The sequence below is a fragment of the Mobula hypostoma genome, chromosome 1 (assembly GCF_963921235.1).
Source record: "Mobula hypostoma chromosome 1, sMobHyp1.1, whole genome shotgun sequence".
Taxonomy (NCBI): domain Eukaryota; kingdom Metazoa; phylum Chordata; class Chondrichthyes; order Myliobatiformes; family Myliobatidae; genus Mobula; species Mobula hypostoma.
This window is the reverse complement of record NC_086097.1, coordinates 166,828,209-166,843,379: the sequence shown is the minus strand read 5'-3', so window position 1 is coordinate 166,843,379 and position 15,171 is coordinate 166,828,209. Positions and strand designations below refer to the sequence as shown.

Below are 15,171 nucleotides of genomic sequence, written 5' to 3'. Positions count from 1 at the left end.
GTAGGGATTTATAGAACATTAGAGTTATAGAGTCACACAGAACAGCATGGAAACAGGCCTTTTGGCCTAAGTGGTCTGACGAAGATCACCATATAGGCTCATCCCATTTGCCCGCATTTGACCCAGATCCCTCAAACGTTTAAGGACATCTGCACCTGAGTTTGACCTGTCCAATTTGTACTATCATTTGTAAAATGTTTACTCCATTAAGTTTTCTTCTCCATTTAAGTCTTCCTAATGCAGAGTTCCACTCACCACTGATACACATCAAACATTTGGACTGGAAAAATGAAAATGAGTAACACCAACTGATCTCAAAATCAATCGCAGTATTTTCTATTATCTCATTGTATGCCCATATACTGTGGCCAATCTATGGTCAGTAAACAGATTTTCGTATATGGAGGAAGTATTAAAGATTTGTAACCACACTCATCCTTTATATGTATTTGAGATTTATTGAAATAAGCTCTAATTGCTGAAAATTCTATGTATGCATGGACCATTGCTTGCTTGATTGTAACATTTTCATCTCTGTCTCTTCCAGCTCCTTACGATTACCCATGATGACTCCAACTTCTCTGATGTTAGTAAACCTGATTTAGAAATCTATGGTTGCCAGGGTTGTAAGACTAGATTTTTAAATCACCTGCAACTGCTAGGCTATTTACTCCTCAAGTTTTTTTTGTATCTGGTCACATTATTTCCATACAATAATCTTCTGTAGAAAAAAGTGCTATGTTCTCACAAGGGTATATTGGCATTCTTTACCCCAAGAATAATTTCCGAATTATCATTTATAAATTCCTTCCATAAATCTTGCACATTTAACATTGAGAATGATTTCCTATGTACAGCAGGGCTATCTGAGCAAAATAAAAGATACCTGGAACGTTTGTAATGCAAACCAATTGCTCAGTAGGGGAATGTGATTTAAGTTGTGCCAGAAGTTACTAATACATTACTTTTCTTTTACCAATGACTAGCACACAGTAGCTGTTAATTGCATGTTGACATCAAACTTGTTATAATTGCAAATTTACTTAAGCAGAGGGAGAAAAAAAGGCTGCTGGCAATATGAAATAAGTATCGATACTTTAGATCAGGCTGCACCTATGGAAAGACAAACATTAGATCTTTTCTTTATCAATCTTTTTATTGATTTTTTAAAAAACGTAGATACAATCAAGAGGAGAGTTAGTTCAAATATATATCAGTAACCAAAATTAAAATAGACACTGTCAAAATCATAGATATTGTTAAACTAGTATAAAATATATAATAAAAAAAAGAAAAGAACAATTTTCCTCTTACCGGGGAAAAGGAGAAAGGAAAAAAAATTGGTTTTAAATAGAGAGGGAAAAACCCACTACACTATATAGAAAAACAGAACAAATAAAACAAATAATAAAAGGGATTGGGCAGTCCATTTTGAGGATACAACCAAAAAAAAGAGGAGAGAAAAACTTTCTGATCAAATCTAAAACCTCGAAAAAAAATTGAAAGTAATAAATCAAATTAAATGAAAATATTGGATAAAAGGTCACCATATTTGTTCAAATTTAAAGGAGACAAACATTAAATCTGTTTTTTTGTCTCTCTCCCCCCACTGACGCTGCCTGGCCAGCTGAGTTTCTCTGGCATTTTTCATTTTTTAGATTTTACTGTATTTTGAATTAAAATGCAAAGTGCAGTGACAGCATTCTCACCTCTCCACGACAAGATACATTCGGAGATCTGAACTGTCCTTCTTCGGACTGAACATTCAATGAGGTCGTTACACTTACCAAAATATTAAGATACCATTATGAATAAGACCAGTAGTTTTTGCCCAGAACCTTGGCAATAGTTATCTCTAGATGACATCTTTTAAAACATTCTAACTTCCAGTAATTTCTCTCTCCTCTCCTCTTTTCATCCATCCCTTTTCTGGCTTCCCACTTACTCCTTCTCTTCACTTGCCCATTTGTGCCCTCCTCCTTCCCTTTCTCCCATGGTTCACTATCCTCTCCTGTCAGATTCCATCTTCTTCCACCTCCTGCTTTACCACTTCCACCCATCACCTCCCAGATTCTCACTTCATCACCCCTCACCCACCCACCTACCTTCCCACTCACTAGCTTTACCTATCATCTTCTAGCTTGTACTTCTTCCTCCCCCCCCCCCCACCCAACCTTCATATTTTGGCTTCTTCCCCCTTCCTAACCAGTCCTGGTGAATGGTCTTGGCCTGAAACATTGACTGTTTATTCCCTTCTATAGATGCTGCCTGACCTGCTGAGTTCCTCCAGATCAAGAAAGAGGGTCAATATTTTAAATCAGAACTGAGAAGGAGATGAAAGAAGCTGCAGGGAAGGTGGGAGAGGGAGGATATATTTGATAGGATGAAACTGGAGTAAGCATGGGGATAATCTGTAAACAAGGTAAATGGTAAATGGAAGCAACACATAGAAAATGCGGGAAGAACTCAGCAGCTTAAGCGACATCTATGAAAATGAACAAACAGCCGTTGTTTCAGGCTGAGATCCTTCAATCCAGACTGGAAAGCAAGGGGGAAAACACTAGAATAAAAAGATGGGAGAAAGTAAATACAAGCTAGAAGGTGATGGGTGAAGCGAGATGTGTGCGAAAGGTAGAGGGCTGGAGGAAAAGGAATGTGATAGGAGAGGAGAGTGGGTCATAGGAGAAAGGGAAGAAGGAGAGGTACCAGGGTGAGTACACGAAGAGTCAGAGGGCAGCAGAGATCACAGAGGGCAGCAGTGAGAGAGGGTCTCACTGAACTTCTGCAGAAGAGAAGATTTAAACTTCTTAAGGGTAAGCATACTTCAAAGGGACTTTGCAGTGGGGCAGCAGATTATAAACTCAAGAGATTCTGCAAAATCTGGAAAACCAGAGCAACACACACAAAATGCTGGAGGAACTCAGCAGGTCAGGCAACTTCCATTGAAATGAATAAACAGTTAGCGTTTCGGGCTGAGACATTTCATCAGGACTGGAAAGGAAGGGGGAAGATGCCAGAATAAAAAGGTGGGGAGAAGGCGAATGAGGAACGGAAGCAGTTAAGAATGAAAACATTGACGTGGGCATTTCCATTAAGATAGTAGCGTGCTTAGTTGCAGAAGCCTCTCTGGGTCCAACAAATGGTGCAAATATATGTCTTAAGTGTTTTTCTTGTGATTGCAAGACCCTTTTGGACATGAGTAATATAAAATACTGACAGCCCATTTCATTGATACATTGGTGAGACACATGGCAGGGAAGCTGCATGACCTTGGTTGTCGTACAGACCAAGCCCTAACATCGCCTGTTACAGCTACACAGAGGAAAAGGTGCCAGAGGTGGTGTGAGAGAGTAAGAGGCATGGCAGGCATGATGGAATTCATGCTGGGTTGGGGCTGGCCCATCCCATCAGTACTGCTCTCCAGTATTCGCTCCTTAGAAGACAAGCTGGTTTTCTTGCTGCTGACCCAGTGCAAGATATACTGATTTGCCATCATCTTGTGAACCAGCTTGAGATAAGAAACTGCTGTGTACCTGCTCTGGCAGAAACATGGCTCCAGGACAACCTCCCATACACCATCAATTTTCAGGCTAGGCCCCTTACTATTTTTTTGTAACTAAATGTGCTATCATAACTATGTATGCTTTTTGTAACTGTACAGTGGTGCTAAAGAGTTTGTGAATCCTGTAGAATTTTTTCTGTTTCTGCATAAGTATGAGCTAAAATATGATCAGATCTTTACGTAAATCCTAAAGCTTAATAAAGAGAACCCAAATAAGTAAATAACACAATAATAGACAATAGACAATAGGTGCAGGAGTAGGCCATTCAGCCCTTCGAGCCAGCACCGCCATTTACTGTGATCATGGCTGATCATCCACGATCAGTATCCAGTTCCTGCCTTATCCCTATACCTTTGATTCCGCTATCTTTAAGAGCTCTATCCATCTCTTTCTTGAAAGCATCCAGAGACTTGGCCTCCACAGCCTTCTGGGGCACAGCATTCCATATATCCACCACTCTCTGGGTGAAAAAGTTTTTCCTCAACTCCATTCTAAATGGCCTACCCCTTATTCTTAAACTGTGGCCTCTGGTCCTGGACTCACCCATCAGCGGGAACATGCTTCCTGCCTGCAGCGTGTCCAATCCCTTAATAAGCTTATATGTTTCAATAAGATCCCCTCTCAGCCTTCTAAATTCCAGAGTATACAAGCCCAGTCGCTCCAATCTTTCAATATATGACAGTCCCGCCATCCCGGGAATTAACCTGGTGAACCTACGCTGCACTCCCTCAAATTTGGAGACCAAAACTGCACACAGTACTCCAGGTGTGGTCTCACCAGGGCCCTGTAAAGCTGCAGAAGGACCTCTTTGCTCTTATATGCAATTCCTCTTGTTATGAAGGCCAGCATGCCATTAGCTTTCTTCACTGCCTGCTGTACTTGCATGCTTGCTTTCAGTGACTGATGCACAAGAACACCTAGATCTTGTTGTGCTTCCCCTTTTCCTAACTTGACTCCATTTAGATAATAATCTGCCTTCCCGTTCTTACCACCAAAGTGGATAACCTCACATTTATCCACATTAAACTGCATCTGCCATGCATCTGCCCACTCACCCAACCTGTCCAAGTCACCCTGCATTCTCATAACATCCTCCTCACATTTCACACTGCCACCCAGCTGTGTGTCATCGGCAAATTTGCTAATGTTACTTTTAATTCCCTCATCTAAATCATTAATATATATTGTAAACAGCTGCAGTCCCAGCACTGAACCCTGCAGTACCCCACTGGTCACCACCTGCCATTCCGAAAGGGAGCCATTAATCGCTACTCTTTGTTTTCTGATAGCCAGCCAATTTTCAATCCATGTCAGTACTCTGCCCCATAAATAAACATTATTCTTGTTTATTTATTTATTGAGAAAAATGATCCAATATTACATGCATTTGTTGGAAAAGAATGTGAACCTTTTTGAGTAACTGGTGTGACCACCCCCCCCCCCCATATAGTAATTACTTCAACCAAACATTTCCAATAACAGTTGCATATTGGCTTGGAAGAATTTTAGGCCATTCCTCCTTACAAAACTGTTTCAACTCTGGGATGTTGGTGGATTTCTTTGCATGAACAGCTTGCTTCAGGTCCTTCCACAACTTTTCTGTAGGATTAAAGTCAGGGCTTTGACTCGGCCGTTCCAGATCACAAATTTTCTTCTTTTTAAACCATTCTGTTGTTGATTTACACTTGTCTTTTGAATCATTGCCTTGTTGCATTATCCAACTTCTACTGAGCTTCAGGTGATGGACTGCTACTCTGACATTCTCCTGTAAAATGTCTTGATACAATTTTGAATTCATTGTTTCCTCAATATTGCAAGTTATCCAGGCCCTGAGGCAGCAAATCAGATCCAAACCATGATGCTCGTTCCACCATGCTTCACAGTTAGGATGAGGTTTTGGTGTTAGTGTGCAGTGCCCCTTTTCCTCCAAACACAGCAATGTGCATTTCTGCCAGAAAGTTCAACTTTTCTCTCATCAGTCCACAGAACATTGTCCTAGAAGCATTATAGAGTACCTAGATGGTCTCTTGCAAACTTGAGATGTGCAGCAGTGTTTTTTGTTTGGAGAGCAGTGGTTCCCTCCATGGTGTCCTTCCACAAACACCATTCTTGTTCAGTGTTTTTCAGTGGATACATGAACAAAGACTTTAGCAAATTCTATAGGTGAATGTAAGTCTTTTGCTTTTACCCTGGGGATTTTTTCACCTCTTTCAGCGTTGGACATTGTGCTCTTGGTATGATCTTTGCAGGATGCCCAGTCCCAGGGAGAGTAACAACAGCACTGAGTTTCCTCCATTCATGGACAATTTCTTTTACTATGAACTGATAAACACTCAGGTCTTTAGGAATGCTTTGGTAGCCTTTTCCAGCTTCATACACCTCTACAATTCTTCTTCTAAGGTCCTCTGAAAGTTGTTTTGATTAAGGCAAGATCTTTCTTGAGAAGAGCAGGCTCTATCAGTTATCTGACCTTTGTGTGTCTTTTTTGTAGAGCAGGGCACCTGTACAACCCACATCTCTAATCTCATCTCATTGATTTGAGCATCTGACTCCAAATAGCTTTTGTAGAAGGCATTACCCTAGAGGTTCACATACTTTTTCCAATGAATACATGTAATATTGGAACATTTTTTTCCAATAAATGAACAAGTATCAAAAACAAGAGAAAATCTGCAGATGCTGGAAATCTGAGCAACACTCACAAAATGCTAGAGGAACTCAGCCAGCCAGGTATCATCTATGGAAAAAATAGTCAATGTTTCGAGTCGAAAGGGTTTCTGCCTGAAACGTCAACTGTACTTTTTTCCATAGATGCTTCCTGCCCTGCTGAGTTCCAAATGAACAAGTGTAATGCTTATTGTGTTAATTATTTAACTGGGTTCTTTTTATCTAGTTTTAGGATGTGTATGACGATCTGATCAAATTTAAGGTTATAATTATGCAGAATAGAGAAAATTCTATGGGGTTCACAAAGTTTCTAGTGCCACTGTATGCACTGTATTTTTCACCCTGGCCCCAGACGAATGATATGAGACCATACAATATAGGAGCAGAAGCAGGCCATTTGACCCATTGAGTCTACGCTGCCATTCAATCATGGGCTGATCCAATTCTTCCAGTCATCCCCACTCCCCTACCTTCACCCCATACCCTTTGATGCCCTGGCTAAACAAGAACCTATCTATCTCTGCCTTAAATACACCCAATGACTTGGCCTTCACAGCTGCTCGTGGCAACAAATTCCACGGATTTACCATCCGCTGACTAAAGTAATTTCTCCATGTCTCAGTTCTAAAAGGACATCCTTCAATCCTGAAGTTGTGCCCTCTTGTCCTAGAATCCCCTACCATGGGAAATAACTTTGCCATTTCTAATCTGTTCAGGCCTTTTAACATTCGGAAATTTTCTATGAGACTTCCCCCCTCATTCTCCTGAACTCCAGGGAATACAGCCCAAGAGCTGCCAGATGTTCCTCATACGGTAACCCTTTCATTCCTGGAAACATTGTCGTGAATTTTCTCTGAACCTTCTACAATGTCAGTATATCCTTTCTAAAATAAGGATCGTGAAACAGCAAACAATACTCCAAGTACGGTCTCATGAGCACCTTATAGAGCCTCAACATCACATTCCTGCTCTTATATTCTATACCTCTAGAAATGAATGCCAACATTGCATTTGCCTTCCTCACAACCGACTCAACCTGGAGGTTAACCTTTAGGGTATCGTGCACGAGGACTCCCATGTCCCTTTGCATCTCTGCATTTTGAATTCTATCCCCATACAGTGCATATAGTGGCACTAAATAATAGTCTGCCCATTTATTTCTTCCACCAAAGTGCGTGACCATACACTTCCCAACATTGTATTTCATTTGCCACTTCTTTGCCCATTCCCCTAAACAATCTAAGTCTCTCTGCAGGCTCTCTGTTTCCTAAACACTACCCACTCCTCCACCCATCTTTGTATCATCATCAAATTTAGCCACAAATCCATTCATCCCATAGTCCAAATCATTGACATACATCGTAAAAAGCAGCGGTCACAACACTGACCCCCTTGGAACTCCACTGGTAACTGGCAGCCAGCCAGAATAGGATCCCTTTATTCTCACTCTCTGTTTTCTGCCAACCAGCCAATGCACCACCCACGCTAGTACCTTCCCTGTAATTCCATGGGCTCTTATCTTGCTAAGCAGCCTCATGTGTGGCAACTTGTCAAAGGTCTTCTGAAGATCCAAGTACACCATGCCTACTGCATCTCCTTCGTCTACCCTGCTTGTAATTTAGATTATGAAGACACGCAGTCCTCTTTTATTGTCACTTAGTAATGCATGCATTAAGAAATGATGCAATATTTCCTCCGGTGTGATACCACAAAACACAGGACAGACCAAGACTGAAAAAAACTGACAAAACCACATAATTATAACATATAGTTACAACAGTGCAACAATACCATAACTTGATGAAGAAGTCCATGAGCACAGTAAAAGTTCAAAGTCTCTCAAATGTCCCACATCTCACGCAGACGGGAAAAGGAAGAACTCTCCCTGCCATGCCGATTACAGTCCGACTCTGAGTCATCCGAAAACTTTGAGCTCTGATCAGCTCTCCGACACCGAGTACTGAGCGCCATCTCTGTCCGAACGATTCGACCTCAATCTCAGTCGCCAACAGCAGGCAAAGCCAGGGATTTTGAGGCCTACCCTCCAAAAGATTCCCAACCACGCAGTAACGACAGCAGCGAACGAGCGTTTCAGATATTTCTCCAAATGTTCCTCTGTGCTTTCACGTCCCTCTCCATCAAATCAGAATTGTCCACGGCCCCTATTTAACGGATACGATATCATTTTTCACCAGAGGGCTGCGCATACACGGTGTGCTGCTCTCTCTCCTCCTGCCGAATTTCCTCAAAGAATTGCAGTAGGTTTGTCAGGCAGGATTTTCTTTTCAGGAAACCATGCTGGCTTTGGCCTGTCATGTCATGTGCCTCCAGGTATTCTGTAATCTCATCCCTAAGAATCGATTCCAACAACTTCCCAACCACTGACGTCAGGCTAACAGGTCTATAGTTTCCTTTCTGATGCCTCCCACCCTTCTTAAATAGTGTAGTAACATTTGCAATTTTCTAGTCATCCGGTACAATGCCAGAATCTATCGATTCTTGAAAGATCATCATTAATGCCTCCGCAATCTCTCCAGCTACTTCCTTCAAAACCCAAAGGTGCATTCCATCAAGTCGAGGAGATTTATCCACCCTCAGACCATTAAACTTCCTGAGCACCTTCTCAGTTGTAATTTTCACTGCACAAACTTCACTTCCCTGACACTCTTGAATGTCCGGTATACTGCAGACATCTTCCACTGTGAAGATTGATGTAAAATATGCTTTCATTTCCTCTGCCATCTCTGCATTTCTCATTACAATATCTCCAGTGTCATTTTCTGTTGGTCCTATATCTACCCTCGACTCTCTTTTACCCTTTATATACTTAAAAAAGCTTTTAGTATCTTCTTTGATATTAGTCGCCAGCTTCCTCTCTTCCCTTTGAAAATTTCTTATTATTTGGAATGTATCTGTCTTGCACTTCCCTCATTTTTCGCAGAAACTCCAGCCATTGCTGCTCTGCTGTGCTTCCTGCAAATGTCCCTTTCCAGTCAACTTCGGCCAGCTCCCCTCTCATGCCATTGTAATTTCCTTTATTCCACTGAAATACGGACACATTGAATACTGTTTCATTTAGCTGTATAAATGTGTATGGCTGAATGACAATTAAACTTGTACTTGCAGAGCAGGAAGATGTAAACAGTAGGTCAGCGTGGCATATCCTTCATTCCCAAAAAAGAGAGAAAAGAGAAAGGGAAAGGGTAGACTAACAAGTTCAGCTAATATCAGTCTATGACTTCCTGTGCTGCTACAATAGAGTCCAATGGAAGCTTGAGAAACAGCACGTCATCTTCCATCTGGGTATGTTGCAGCTCTGTGAACTGAATATTGAATTGTACAATGTCAGGTAGATTTCTGGTCAGTATCAGTCATCTGTCTGTGATATTGGTTCAGCTTGTTTTTTTTTATTCTTCCTTGTTCTCTGGGCATGCAAGATGTGTTCAGCCTGACCTGCCGGAAATCTCCATCTGCTCCGTCTTTTGAGACTCCTATACCTTTCTGTCAATGTCTTCACTCCCTGACTGCTTCCTCCCATTGACTTGTTGATCAGGTAGTCCTATTTACAGCTTGTTCCCATCACTTTGGTACCCCCCCCCCCACCCCTCCATCCTTCTTTCAGCTTAATGAGCTTCTTTTGTCTCCTACTCAATTCTGACAAATGGACTTTGACACAAAGCATTAACTGTGGCCTGACCTACTGATCAACTTGACTAACTAATTAACTCCCTCCTTATTTTTGGTTCTAGAGAGCAATTTCAATAGCTGCGATAACTAGTGTAATAAAGTCATAGATTCATGGTTACAGCATAGAAACAGCCCCTCCAGCCCTACTGGTCCATATTAACCAAGCTCATCCCATTTGCCAGTCTTTAGCCCATACCATTTAAAACCATTCCAATCTAACTGTCTTAAAAGTAGTTATTATATCTGTCTTAGCCACATACTTGCAACGCTTTTTGTAAGTAGGTTGTCCATCAAGTTCCTATTAATTTTTGCTCCTCTCATCTTAAACCTATGCTCTCCAGGTCTTGATTCCCCAACCATGGGAAAAAGTGCACTCAGCCTGTCTATACCCCTCAGGAGATTACCTCTCAGTCTCCCACACTCCAACGAATAAACATCCAGCCTGTCCAACCTCTCACTATAACTCAGTGCCTCAAATCCTGATGATATTCTTGTTCATCTTTCCTGCACTCTGTCTAGTTTAATAACATTGTTCCTGCAGCAGTGCAAACAAAACTGAGCACAGTATTCTAAGTAAGGCCTCATCAGAGTCTTGTACAATTGCAACATGACCTCTCAATGTTTATACTCAATATATACAGTATGTCATCTGTTATAATGTATCAACTGAAACAAATTACCCCATTAGAAATTCATCAATAAAAATTATAACAGTAGCTTTTTCCATATAACAATTACAGCACAGAATCGGCCATGTCGGCCCTTCTAGTCCGTGCCAAACTCTTACTCTCACCTAGTCCCACTGACCTGCACTCAGCCCATAACCCTCCATTCCTTTCCTGTCCATATATCTATCCATTTTAACTTTAAACGACAACATCGAACCTGCCTCAACCACTTCTGCTGGAAGCTCGTTCCACACAGCTACCACTCTCTGAGTAAAGAAGTTCCCCCTCATGTTACCCCTAAACTTTTGCCCTTTAACTCTCAACTCATGTCCTCTTGTTTGAATCTCCCCCACTCTCAATGGAAAAAGCCTATCCACATCAACTCTATCTATCCCCCTCATAATTTTAAACACCTCTATCAAGTCCCCCCTCAACCTTCTACACGCCAAAGAATAAAGTCCCAAATTGTTCAACCTTTCTCTGTAACTTAGGTGATGAAACCCAGGTAACATTCTCATAAATCTTCTCTGTACTTTCTCTATTTTGTTGACATCTTTCCTATAATTCAGTGACCAGAACTGTACACAGTACTCCAATTTTGGCCTTACCAATGCCCTGTATAGTATCAACAGCTCTTTCCTCTCTTAGTAATGTCATTGAATTATGAAAGCTCTTTTAAACAGGGAATTTGGAAAACAGTGTGAAAATATCTGATACTGTTTTTTTGAGAATAAACACTACAGAAGATGGAAATCTGAAAAATGAAATGCTGGTGAGGCAGTGTGTATGGAAAGTGAAACAGAGTTGAAATTTCTAGTCAAAGACTCTTTACCCGAACTAGAAAAAAGAGAATACAAATTGGTTTTAAGATATAGAGAAGGGAGGGATAGGACAAAGGGCAACACTTTATCAAAGACCAAAAGAAAAGCAAAAAGCACTAAGGATGAGCAATGGAAAAGAAGCAATAGGAGAGAAGAAGCAGAGGTTACTTGAGTTTAATGTTTCTGTAAGAGAAGTGACAGTGAATTCAATAGAATTTGAAAATCAAATCAAAATTTCAGAGGAAATGTTGGCTGCATGTTTGGCTTCCTTCACTGGTCTCCTAAGAAATGTTTCCCTCTTCTTCCAGTCCTTGATAATGACAGTGAATGGGAATCCTTCAGACTACAATGGAGTGCAAGGTGAAAATGGTCCAGTCTCACTAGAGATGTACTCCACTCCACAATACAAATGGGAGGTGGGAAATGTATCTCCTGGTAAGTTCAATGATGAGTGCTATTGAATTTCTATTATATTTTCCAAGCAGTCAGCCCAAGAGTGGTAATTAGTTCTGGGTGAAAATTGGTCTGAAGTGAACTCAGTTGAATGGAACCAAACAAATATTTTCAGTAGTCTTGGGAGATTTGTATCCCATAGTGAATCCAACTCAGGCAGTGGATGGCTTTGTCTGATTAATATAAATTTAGAATGGTTGGCCTGGTTAAATATGTCCTATATGATAACCTACTAAGGTAATGGGGCGGAGGATATCTTGGATATGATTTCTTGAGCTTCATTATTGAGTTTTTCACTGTCGCTGTTGTAATACTGGGTGATAGTTCTACAAGAATAACTTCCACTTGAACCTGAGGGGGTTTAAGCAACAAATTCTAATATCTATTGAGCAGTAAAGATAGTGCACCTATGCACTGCTAATTTAATGCATTGAACTAAATGGGAAGTAATGAAAACAGCTATTTTCTCCCCCTGCAGAAAATCCAAGATAATTATTTTTGTGTCTCTATGGTCCAAATAAATATTTGACCGGATCTCCCTGAGTCTGGTCCACCTTTACCCTATATAGTGGCACCCACCTGCTTCCACCAGGGCTCCGTCTCATTAAACCTCCACAGTAGCAAGTTAGGAAGCCAAGTCTAAAGGAGCACTAGGTATCGGGCAACGTATTGTGGAATGCCGCAGTCAAATTTGATAGAAGGCAATGCTAAGGGCAGGGTTTGGTATCACAGCAGAGCAGTGAGTTCTTTTCATAGTTTTGAATGTTCCTGACATTCAACGATGCTTATAAGGACTAAAACTAATGTAAGTTATTTAAAATAATATCATTCAAAAGTTTCAAAAATACACAATATTTTGGTAACACATTAGCAATCAATAAAGATATTAAACTAAGGTCTTTAAAAAACATGACATGAAATTTTAAAAAGTAAATTACCTTCAAATGTTACTTTTCCCATTCTTCTACCAGAGAATCTTTCATGCGTGAAAGAAGTTTCTGGATCCACACAAATCCAGGTTTACCTCCATCCAGATGGCTGGACACTATTAGCCTGTTGCCACATCAAAGAGGTTCCTCAACCCACACTGGAATTTTGGGTGGCAGGGTGGTGTAGTGAGTATGGCTGTATCTCACTGTTCCAGGGACCCAGGTTCAATTCTGACCTCAGTGTTCTTCGCATGGAGTTTGTACGTCACCCTTGTGACCACCGCACTGTCTTTCCCCTGCGTGTTCCGGTTTCCTCTCACATCCAAAAGATGGGTTGGTGGGTTAGCGGCCTACTGTACGTAGCCCCCCCCCCCAGCCACCCTCAGGGTCGCTCGGCTCGCTGTCGTCTAGGGAAACAGCCTCGGCCCCGCCAAACTGGATAATTTGTTTGTGTGGATGCTGTGTGAGGTATATCACCCCGCCCAAATAACAGACAATACACCAGATGCAATTAAATGATTTACAGTTTATAGATATTACTGGAACTATATAATTAAAAGAGAATAAAATATAAAAGGAAAATAAAAGGCGCCACACTTATCAAAGTTCAATCTCTTCGTGCACAAAAACCATTGGAGCTCAAGGACCTTCTTCTTCACCCTGCGACCCCCTCGGACCCCCTCGACCGGCCGCCTGGGACCAACAACGGTGGTCGACCAGACGCTCCACATGGGTCCGTCTCCGTTTCCTCGCCGAATGTCCCGCTCGGGGTCTGACCCCGTTAGCGGACTCACAGCACCTCGTCCATCCTCTGTCTCGCTCTCCCGCCTTCTCCCCCAAAACCCCGCGCATACAGTATCTTCAAATACACCAAAACCATAACAACTATCCCAATTGGTTAATAGCACTCTTTTATCACACACTAAAGCAAAAACAAACTGTTAGCACAAACTTTCTCAGCATTTAACACAACAAAGCCGCATTCCCCAGATTAACATAACAAAGACACCATTTTAATTAGCCTCCGCAGTAACATAAAAGTCGAAACCCCTTTACATGTAAATCACATCTGTGTGAATGTGTGAATTAATGGCAAAGGGAATCAAAAGGGTGTTGATGGGCCTGTGCCAGGGAGAGTAATTTTCAGAAGTATGAGGAAATAAGGAGTTGGGCCAAATGGATTAATCTCAAGGGAGCCAGTATGAATTTGATGGGCTGAATAGCTTCCTTCTTTTCATTGTTAGCTTAAGATTTTAAAGCATTGGGAAAAGAATTACCATTATTTCAGGTATATATTTGTGTTGTCATTCTATACCCATAGATTATATGCTACTTTGTTGAAGGCTGGTATCTGTAATTTAAAACTAGCATGGTTTATCTTCAGGTACATTATGGTCTCCAGAGTCATCCAGTGCCAGGGGAGGCCCTTCTGTTGATTAAATCTGTGGCAGGTTATGGCAGACTTAACTGATTAAATATTTTTGTTTGTTATTGCTAGACAAAGAGAAAGAAGAAAGTATTGTGGAAGAACCAGTTAACAGCAGACTCAACAGCCTTATCACTATTTTCCGTTTCATTATGAAGCAGAGTTATATCTGTGCACTCATTGCCATGATGGTGAGTTGATCGAACTGGGAGCCTGATTCTTCATTCATCAAAGCTGTGTTAGTCTTTTACCCAGGGAAGGGGAAGCTAAAATCTGGAAGGCATAGGTTTAAGTTGAGAGGTGAAAATTCTGAAGGGACCTGAGGAGCAATTTCTTTGCACAATGTGGTCAGTATATGAAATGACCTACCAGAGGAAGTGGTTATGGCAAGTAAAATAACATCATTTAAGAGACATTTGGATAAGCACATGGATAATAGAGGTTTTAAAGAGATATGGGCCAAACATGAACAACTTAGAGTATGGTGGATACTTAGGTGCGTATGGATGAACTGGGCCATATAGCCAGTTCCTATGCTCAATTAATCTCTAAGTTAATACTAGCTAAGCACAACTATGCCTTAGCATTGTTGTAATGTGGAAATGTTTCCAGAGCCAAACAATACTTTCAAAAGAAGAGCTTTCTGCAGTTTGTCCTGCACAGTATGTAGAGGGGGTCATGATGCACCAACTCTTCGCTGGAGTGATTCTGCAATCTTAACTCCCACGTTTGGATCCAAGATATGAAAAGCAAACTCAGAACTGTCTCAGAGATTGTTAATGATCCCGAGGGCAGCCTTTTGGAAATTGATATTGTTAATGTTATTACCAGATCCGAGGTGAAATAGACTCGAAGCATTAGTATTAATCCATCTCAAAGTTCAAAGTACATGTATTATCAAAGTATGTATACATTATACAACCTTGAGATCCATCTCCTTACAGGCAGCCACAAAAC

The 15,171-nt window shown here is 41.1% G+C and overlaps 1 protein-coding gene across 3 annotated transcripts in view; it reads left to right on the top strand.

Moving 5' to 3' along the window:
- Window positions 1-15,171, top strand: part of LOC134352116 (piezo-type mechanosensitive ion channel component 2-like) — a 627,709-nt gene that overhangs the window by 432,021 nt on the left and 180,517 nt on the right. For 2 of the 3 annotated variants that reach the window (XM_063059328.1, XM_063059345.1), the window contains exons 10-12: window positions 548-586; window positions 11,715-11,841; window positions 14,287-14,405. In XM_063059328.1, the coding sequence (XP_062915398.1) occupies window positions 548-586; window positions 11,715-11,841; window positions 14,287-14,405 (285 nt within the window). The remainder of the gene's footprint in view (window positions 1-547; window positions 587-11,714; window positions 11,842-14,286; window positions 14,406-15,171) is intronic. The other variant, XM_063059335.1, reaches the window with a different exon arrangement.